The sequence below is a fragment of the Centroberyx affinis genome, unplaced genomic scaffold (genome assembly GCF_046629955.1).
Source record: "Centroberyx affinis isolate AG114_WGS23_722 - 3 ecotype Tasmania unplaced genomic scaffold, CSIRO-AGI_Caff_v1 ptg007993l_1, whole genome shotgun sequence".
Taxonomy (NCBI): Eukaryota; Metazoa; Chordata; class Actinopteri; order Beryciformes; family Berycidae; genus Centroberyx; species Centroberyx affinis.
The window spans coordinates 16,076-25,768 of record NW_027284007.1 but is presented as its reverse complement, the minus strand read 5'-3'; the positions used below and the strand labels follow the sequence as shown (position 1 = coordinate 25,768).

At 44.5% G+C, this 9,693-nt stretch overlaps 1 protein-coding gene across 1 annotated transcript; it reads left to right on the top strand.

Moving 5' to 3' along the window:
* Positions 1-27: 27 nt before the first annotated feature.
* On the top strand, positions 28-8,967 carry LOC139639962 (src substrate cortactin-like; the record flags this gene model as incomplete). Its single annotated transcript, XM_071514131.1, has 7 exons — positions 28-142; positions 2,189-2,244; positions 2,761-2,830; positions 3,378-3,661; positions 5,021-5,156; positions 5,970-6,038; positions 6,749-8,967. Coding segments are annotated over 7 exons (867 nt in total), but the record flags the coding sequence as incomplete, so codon positions are not given.
* Positions 8,968-9,693: the final 726 nt, after the last annotated feature.

Genomic DNA, 9,693 nt, shown 5'->3' with positions numbered 1-9,693 from the left:
TATATGTGTGTGTGTGTGTGTTATGTTTCAGACTATAAGCGTGGGTTTGGAGGGCAGTATGGGGTAGAGGTGGAGAAGCAGGACCAGTGTGCGCTGGGCTATGAGCACAAGGAGAACCTGGCCAAGCACGAGTCTCAGAAAGGCACAGATACTCCCTCCTCCCCTGGCAACCCCCCCCCCACCGAACCCCCCCAACCCCCCAACCCCCACCCCTCTCATGTGGAGAAACCCTCCCCACCCTGACCCAACCCGTTCTGGAAAGACTTCCCCCCCCCCCGCTCCTCCCAAAACTCCCCTTTCCAGAACAGATACTACCTCCTCTTACCCTGATACTCCTTCCTTCACACCCTCCTCCTCCTCCTCTTCAGTAACAGCTGTTCCCGCTTAAGAGTCGGACACGCCCCTCTCTGTGCCCCCCCCCCCCCCCCCCCATCCTGCTTCTGCTGCACACCCTCCCACCACTGCAGCACCGACTGGTTAGAGACATCAACAACATAGTTACTCCCCCCCAAAAAAAGAAAAGGAATCAAGTCTTTTTCTTGTGTATCACTTTTGTGGTGCCGTCATGCCTCTCTCTTTGAGGAATCAAAAAGTCCTGGAAAATTCCACTTTTGTCATATCAGTGGAATATTTTTATTTCTTGTGAATGTTTTTATTGTTTATCAGTTAGGAATGTCAGGTCTGTGCTGCTGAGGTGTGGTAAATTTGAAATTCCCCAACTCGGCCATTTTCTAATGCTATTTATATGATTTTGTACCAGCGCTCATCTGGAATGTAACAGTTTTCCCCCTAACCATATCCCACTCCAACAGCCATCATTTTGGGCCAGGCGATGTAAAGTAGCCTAGTGTACAGTAGTAGAGGGCTGCAAGTAATGATTATTTTCATTATTGGTTAATCTATCAATTATTTTGTAGATTAATTGTTCAATCATTTAGTCTAAAGTGATTCTTAAAATTCCTTACTTAGTCTGACCAGCAGCCAAAAATCTCTGCATATTAATTTTTAAAATGATGTGAAGTGGAGAAAAGCAGCAAATCTTAGCATTTGTGAAGCTCTAAGCAGCAAATATTTTGTATTTACATTTGATAAATGACAAACGATTAATCGATTATCAAAATTATAATTGCTTAATTTTCTGTCGATCTACTAATCTATTAATCGACTAATCATTTCAGCACTAGTATAGTAATAGCTTATGATAGTGTACAAACCAACTAGATTTAGTTTTAATGTAGTTCTTCCTGTGGCGAACAGGCAGTTGGAACTGTCAAGTGTTAGGAAATATGATCAGGTTTTCATGGCGCAAGATATTTGAAGATCATGAAATCTTCAAATTAAATCTATAAATTACCACATTATTTTAAGACTTTGGTGTCTCTAGGGAGCTAGTCTTCTAAAAGGACCTGATGATTGTTCATGGGCCCCATGATATATGTGCTTATTACATTCATATAGCAATGTTCAGTCCAACACAGCATATCGCCTAGCCCCCCCGCACCCCCCACCCTCCCACCCCCTCCTGCTCTTCCCAGCACTGCCGTGATGCTATTTGTTTGCTTCTGCAGTCATTTTGTGCATGATGGCGGCACTGTCACACAGCCACAGTGCATTGTATCAAGACCTGCTGCTGCAAACACGCAGAGACATGGCTGACCTACAATGCAGAGTTTGAGCCAACATGGCTGCCGCTTGCCTCAGTGTTCGGCCATTGGCCCGAAGCGTCTGGCTTATGTCAAGATCCTTCTACTGTCAGTCCCTCTGCTGTCACTGTCAGTATTCAGTTTGCCTGTTTTTTTTTTGTTCCTCCTCTTGTACAGGTTTGCATGAGATGTGTCTCAGCCCGTGTTTTGATTCCAGCAGTTTTCCCCGTTTATCAGTTCTGTCGACTCATCCAACCACAGTCTACTTTGTCTGAACTTCTGCAGACCGGAAAAGGGCTTCATGCCAAGTCCCTAGTCCCTGCCTCTACTTTATCTCAGAAAATTGTGATGAAAATTAAATCCATCTACTTATCTAATGTCAAAGGATTGTCCTTTTATTTCTGCCAGGTCAGACTGGCAGACTGAGTCGTTCTTTTGAGGTCTGCTCTGAAAAAAAAAGTTCGGATGAATGCTGACTGTGGTTGATCCATTAATTTTGGAATAAAACACAAAGTGACCTTTACTTATCTCCCTTTTGTTACCAGATTATTCTAAAGGATTTGGAGGGAAATTCGGTGTCCAGAAGGACCGGATGGATAAGGTAAGCTGTGTGTGTGTGTGTGTGTGTGTTGGGGTTGAAAAGCATTTTATCGAGTCTGAATCCTGTATCAAATCTGCTTATCAGAACCGAATATTTTGAATCCCTTATCAAACCTTTTTACGTAATTTGTCGGGGAACAAAGGACAAAGAAAGTTTCAAAAACTTGTTAACTTTTACATGATGCTGCATTGATCAGTGTTTATTCATCACACATGTGCATCCCCCTTCGCCCTTTAGTTGACACGACCGTGCATTTGGCCATATTCTTATTTCATTTTGAGAAGTGATCCCCCATGTTGACAAACACACTGGGAAGTAGAGACTGACGCAAGTGTATGACATTACTGAGGGGGATTTGATAAGCAGATTTTTTCGACTTGGGTATGAACAAATCTGGATATTTTGCCAACTTGGGTAACAGAACCCAATCCTATAGTGTGTGTGTGTGTGTGTGTGTGTGTGTACATGTGTGTAGCGGTCTCAGTCTTATTGCTTTGTCTCTCTGGTGCTTGTCAGAGTGCAGGGACGTTTGAGGAGGTGGAGAAGCCGGGATCAGCCTACCAGAAAACCAAGCCTGTGGAAGCTGGTAAGCAGCCATCAACACTGCCTGTGTGTGTGTGTGTGTGTGTGTGTGTGTGTTCGTGTCGGTACTTGAGGCAACATGTGAGCCCATCATATAGGGCTGGGTGATATATCGTATAATGGTTCCTGGTCTTAAAGGCTGCGTTACAGTAAAGTGATTTTCTGAACTTATCAGCCTGTTCTGGCTGAGAAAAATGAACAATGATTGGCTTTACCTGCTCATCATATCCACATTACTTATTACTGATTACACCTTACTGATTACTAATGATCATTACTAATTTACAAACTGTTCTTGTGTGTAAATATCTTACGAAAGCACAAACACTCATCCCCCAAAATATCGTCACATTATCGATATCGAGGTATTCGGTCTAAAATATTGTGATATTTGATTTTGTCAATATTGCCCAGCCCTACCTTCGCATCATTTCTTCATTCTTACTCTTACTGTGTTTGCTCTGACATTTTACTCCCTCTCTTGTCTGTCTGTCCCTCTCCCTCTCCCTCTCCCTCTCCCTCTCCCTCTCCCGGTGTTTGTCTCTCCGCAGCTGGCAGCAGCACAGGGAGCATCAAGGCCCGCTTCGAGAACATCGCCAAGCAGAAGGAGGAGGAGGACAGGAAGCGGGCGGAGGAGGAGCGAGCGCGTCGACAGGCCAAGGAGAGGCAGGAGCAGGAGGAGGCGCGCCGCAACATCGAGGAGACGGCCAAGGCCCCCTCCCCCGTCCCGGCTCCCAGTCCCAGCCCCACTCCCAGCCCCACTCCCCCCGTCCAGCCGGCCGCCGCCCCCGCCCCTGCCCCCGCCCCTGCCCCCGCCCCCACCCCCGCATACCAGGTGAGCCACGCCATAATAAAAGCCATAATATGCAAAATGCGTTATCCCAGTATATGCCCCAAAACACCATTGAAAAGTGCCGAACATCACTGAAAAGCCAATTACAGGCAAACAAGGGATTTAGGCATTAACACACAGGGTCACAGACAGATACAGACTGATCATGTAGAGTAGATCCTATTTATTTATTTTTATTTTAATGTCAAGAAATTCTGTATCACAGCTGTAACACTGTTTTTCATAGGGAGTTACTGGTATCTGTTAGTCTCACAAGCTTTCCGTGTAGGTGATGTTTACCTCTTGCAGACGATGCACAATGGCTACGTTTACTATGGTGACTGGTGCCCATAGTCTGAGTAAGACAATAGTGCAGTGAAGCTGTTTACATGATTCTATAAAGAGACACCTCCCCTAAAAATCCAGTTGACATGTGGTTATTGTGAGTCTTTGTGAGCTAGTTGCCCCTGCCCCTGACTTCACCAGCCACACTTGTGCAACTTGATCACATTTGCTCTGTTAATGCTAGTGAAATTGGAGAGCTCGGTGTAACGTTACCGCGATTATGCCAACTCCAACTAAGAGCATAATTGCATTAACAAAATGACAGTATCGTGTTTACGTGGGTCCTGCCTTACTCACATTATTATCTTGATCGCATCACAATTGCACCATTTGTGCACAGGTAAACATGGCCAGAGTCTGGTGAAAACAGGTGAGCCTGTTGAGAAAGTTATGCATGTTCTTGGTTACAGCTGCAGCCTGCTGTCCAAAAAGAACAAGAATCAGTCAGAGAGTATAAAATCATCTGTACTTTACCAGTTTAGATAAGATAAGATCAGATGAAGTTTATTGTGCAGAAATTTGTCTTGCACATAAAATGCTCCCACTCAGGGCAAACAAATAAGCACATTACATAAACACTTAAGTAGGAAAAAAGCTACAATAAAATACCAACAATAAAAAACGTTGGGCAAACAAACTCCCCAATGTCTCCTCCTCTCCACCCCTGTAGTCAGTTACTGCATGACAAGGCTCTCCAGACAGTCTTAGTCAGTTCATTTCTTACACTGGAGTTAAAGACAAACTGTTTGATTACATCCACAAAGTGAAAAATAATGAAACCATGTTTTGCCTGTAGCTGTAATTGAGCCGAAACAAAGTGTGCTGCCTTGTTTTTTTTTTTTTTATTGGTTCCATTAATTCCATTCCTTCTAGCAAATTTCCTTGTCACCATCTCAAAAGTCTTTGCAGGAGCAGATCCCACGGTTCCTCCTTCCAGATGTTTTGAAAGTCCTTTCCAGCGTGAGCTCAGCAGCCTTTAACCTGACAGATTATGTCTCCCCCTGTCGGCCGCGTTAGGAGGCCGAAGCGCAGGAGGAACCGACCTACGACGCGGCCGAGGAGAACGGAGAGCAGCTGTACGAGGGAGAGGCGACCACCCAGCAGGCCCAGGAGGAGGAGCTCTACCAGAACCCCGAGCCGACTGCAGCAGGAGGTGAAGCTCTCAGCCCAGTTAAAATCCACCCTCAGATACTAGATATTATCTGGGAGGTTCAGTGCATTCCAGGGATTATGTTGTGGTGAAGTGTGTTATTTTTGGTGTACCTGCTTTTCTTCAACCTGCCTCGTCTACTTCAGTTAGTGATTTCCTACATTTCCCAGAATCACTTTCAACAACCGTCCGTATTCTATATGTGCTGAGAGAGTTTTTCCAGTAAAGAAAAAGTGAAGAGTGCTGTGCATGGTTGTTGAAATTACAAAACACTACCGACAACAGATTTGCAAAGATGTAAGTTGTGGCTGCTTTGCATTCTGGTCTATTGAGGCTAATGTTGGTGGAGAAATTGGTCTCTCTCCTCTTCTGCGATGGATTTATGATTGTTGAACATCTCTTTGTGCAAAATGGCGGCTCTAGAAAGAAGCCCTCGCTCTTTGATTCTGAGGGACTGACACCAAAACCTGACGTTTACCGTTGATGGGTTAGATCGCTAAAAAAATCCACAAGATTAGGAAATATACACCATCAAACCACAAAATAGGCCCAGAAATGTAAGGTACATCAACAATAGCTGTGTTTAAGTGTTTTAGGGTGGATTTCTTCCTTTTAAATTTTTGCTTTTCCCAGCCTTCCTCACTTGGCTCTCCAAAGAAAACCACAAGGAAACCACATGGAACTCAGCTGGTTTTGTCACCGGTGGTGTTGCTACAAGATCAAAGATGCCTCATGTTTTGAGAGCTAAGCAAGAGTGGAAACACTTTCCGGACTGACACTGTACTCGGAGTAAAAGCCCTTTGCTCTGTCTTGCAGACGGCCAGCAGTATGAGTACAGCGAGGACCTCGGGGTGACGGCGGTCGCCCTGTACGACTACCAAGCAGGTGAGACTGGAAGCTGCCTATGGGAACAGTAGCTGCGGTTACGTGAGCCGTATTATTCCGAGTTCGTTAGTTATTACGATTTGAAGATTCCCCCCACAAGTGTTTACATGAGCGCTAAATAAAAGGATCGCATGCTCCTCCGCAGTATGTAATCCGAATAAAAGTTTCTGACATGCACAAAATACAGAAACCAGCACTCTAACATGGGTTTACATTTTTAAAAGATGGACCTGTGCCGGGCGCTTGGCATCATTACTTCTTTACTGCTGTTCTTTCTGCTGAAGCAACAGTTTTATCAGAACATACGACTCCAAAAGTGTCAGCAACAGACATTTTGTTTTGCACCTGCAATGATTCAAGTTCTCGCAGAAAAAAAGCAAACGTCATTTCTGTCACTTACATCAAATGGGAAAGTAGAGTATAGATATTCCAACCAAAGAATGTGATCTTTGGTTGGTGATTTATCCATTGGATTATAAAAGGCTTACACCACCCCTCTCAAACAGAATGAAATTTCATTCGGAACGGGCCGGTTCATTCTGACTGAGGCATTTTTATTCTGATTGGGCTACTGTTCTGATCATTAGTGGAATAAAAGGCTCCATGTAAACGCAGCTAGTGTCTAACAGGGTCTCAGGTGCCACAGCCTTCATCCCAGAAATCCACAGTTTATCCTCCTCGTCACCAGTCTGCCTCTTCCCCCGTTTCAGCCGGCGACGACGAGATCTCCTTCGACCCCGACGACATCATCACCAACATCGAGATGATCGACGAGGGCTGGTGGCGGGGCGTGTGCCGGGGCGCCTACGGCCTCTTCCCCGCCAATTACGTGGAGGTCCGGCAATGATCCCGCCCAAGCCCGCCAAGACGACTTGTCTCCCTGTTCTCCCTACGCAGAAGAGGAAGGAGACATTTAATACCCCCTCCCCCTCCCCCGTCACACCTCTCTCTCTCTTACACTCACTCTCTCTCTCTCTCTCTTTCTCAGTTCATCTCGGTGCTTCGACACTGTGCGAGACATCCTCAGGTCTCTTAGCTGGCTTTCTTTTCGCTCCTTTTTCCACGCTCACCCCTCCTCTACCCGTTCATTTTTGGCGTGCTTTGTCTCTTATCAGTATCAGACGGGGGAGGAAGAGTTGTCTCGTAGAACGATGGTATACCAGGAGGAAAACACTACTCACCTTATATAGAACTCATTACCCGGGCTTAAAAAAAAGGCATAAAGCTTTGCTCTGCACCTCTGCTTTGCACCAGTTAAAGCTACAGTATGCAATTTGGCTGCGTCCCCCCCCCCCCGTCGGCTTCTTCAGCACCCGTTGTGGCTTTACAGATGCCGGTTACCTCAGCCTCAGGCCAAAAGCCGTTTCAAGGCGAACCGCTGATCGAGACGAGTGAGGAGTGTTCGGGCAGGAACTCGACCGGCTGAGGGGGAGGAGGGGCGGGGCTAACCTCCCGCTGACCCCACCTCCTGCCTCCAGGCGAAAAAAAAAAGTTGCATATTGTAGCTGTAGGTTTCCTTCCAGGTGTTAAACGTCACAAGGTGTTGATCAGGTATTGAGACCTTGAGGCTCGCCAACACAACACAGAGAGGAACTGTAGTCTCACCAAAGACTCGAGTAATAACAGAAACGAGCTAGAAAAGTCCTCAAAAATGAGTCTTGTTCACGAGGCTCAGGGTGCTCACATAGTAGCTCAACCTTTTAACTAATGTTAGCAGACACAGCTTGAGGCAGGAAAAAAAAATCCACATTGGAATATTAAGTAGTGTTAAATACCGATATAGCTATAAACTGTCCAGGAGGTTTCCTCGGGGAGCCCAGTAACCTGACTGTGGACCAAAAAGCCAACAGCTCCCTCTGCTTCTCGGTCCGTCTGCTTAAAAGTTTGCTCTCTTGCACAGAAGTTTGAATTCCCCTCCTGGTTTCAGCTGCACTTTGCGGTGGAAAACGAAGCTTTGGTTAGAGCTTATAGTGGTTTTCATTCACCGAGTGTTGAATGCGTTCCTCTTTTTCTGAACACTCGCATCAGTTGTATGGGTCGATTATATATCGGTCAACACTAAGACGGTTTCTCCCTTCAGCTGATGTGCAAATCAGATACAGAATCATGGGGCCAAAAAATGTCAAAGACTCTGCTGCCATTTCCTCTGTGGCAAAACGAAACTTATAAATAAAAAGAAACACTGCAGTTAATAGTATTTTTTTGATCATCCTCATACCCTAGATACATAGTCACTGACACCATGCTTAAAACGATGTACAGAAAGATCATGATTTATGATGCTTTGAGAAATAATATAGAGTTGATTCTTTTTTTGTTCCCTGTCACTGTGTTTTCTTGGATGTGGAAAGACTTTGTGTGTATCTGTGTGTCGCTGCCTTGGACGGAAGTCCTCGGCCCGCCCGGTCGTCATGTCATGGTGTGTTTGTGCGCACATAATGTGAGGCGTGGTGATGTTTGTTCTGGAGCCAGACTCACATCCGTTGTCACGGCCAAGCGGTGTGCGGTGGCGAGTGAGTGACCTTAAAGTGCGTGCTATTTATCTCTAGGGGACTTTTACAATAAAGATGACCTGTAGAAATATAGTGGGCTTATATCGGGCTCTTAAGGGAAGAGGCTGCGGTGAATTCTCAAAAAAAAAAAACGCTAATTATTATTTTTAACAGGCGACACGTGTGACAATCTCATTCCGTCGTCTGTGATATCTAATGCAGTAGTGTAGCTTAAAAGGCAAGTGTGCGAGGGCTTTTATCAAATTCATCTGGACTTTGGGGTTTTATAAGAAAAAAAAAAGTGACCTTTTCAAAATGTATTATTTTTATCTGTACCTCTGTTTGCTTGAGTCACATCATTACCTGCTTGTTCTCTTTTTTTTTTTTCTTTTTTTTTAAGTAAATAGTTTCAATAAACAAACTGTATGGATGGTGAATTTGTTTGAGGGTGTATTGTTTCGGTTCCTGTTTGTCATCCCATCAAGCTGACAGTCAACATTAATAATGTCATTACACACCGGTGTGTAGCAATGAAAAGAGTCTAGTCTACAGTATACACACACACACACACACACACACACACACAAATGATCAGAAAGCAAATCATGGTGCCTGCTTCAGATAAAGTGGGTGGCAGAAGTGGAATTTCCAAATTATAGTCATTTATAGAGTTTAATGGGAGTTATGTGTAGTACGTGTTCTGTAAATAATACAGTTTAACCAGCATTACATTATTTTTATATACACAGACACTGGAGTAACGATGTATGAGTTACAGAAGTTATTTCCTATCTACAAGCCATAATAACGTCCAAGAATATTTATGCATAGCCATATACTCAAAGTAATCTCCTATCAGGTTGTTAAAATGATTCATTTCAGTAGAACATTTAGCCTGTGCATATTTAGTGCACATATCTCCAAACAGGCTGCTCTGTGGGCTTTTAGGCAGCAACACTTTCTTCCTTTAATTAACCTAAAAACTTAAAAAACATCTACACAGAAGGGATATTAAACCCAGGTAATGGTTTTTGACTAAACTTGAGGGATAATGTATGTTTGCACTGTGTTCTGGCATTTAAAAAAAATTGAATCTGATTGGCCTCATGGGGGCGCTATAATTCTAACTCAAATGTGATCTCTCCGACACCACTGGCCTGATT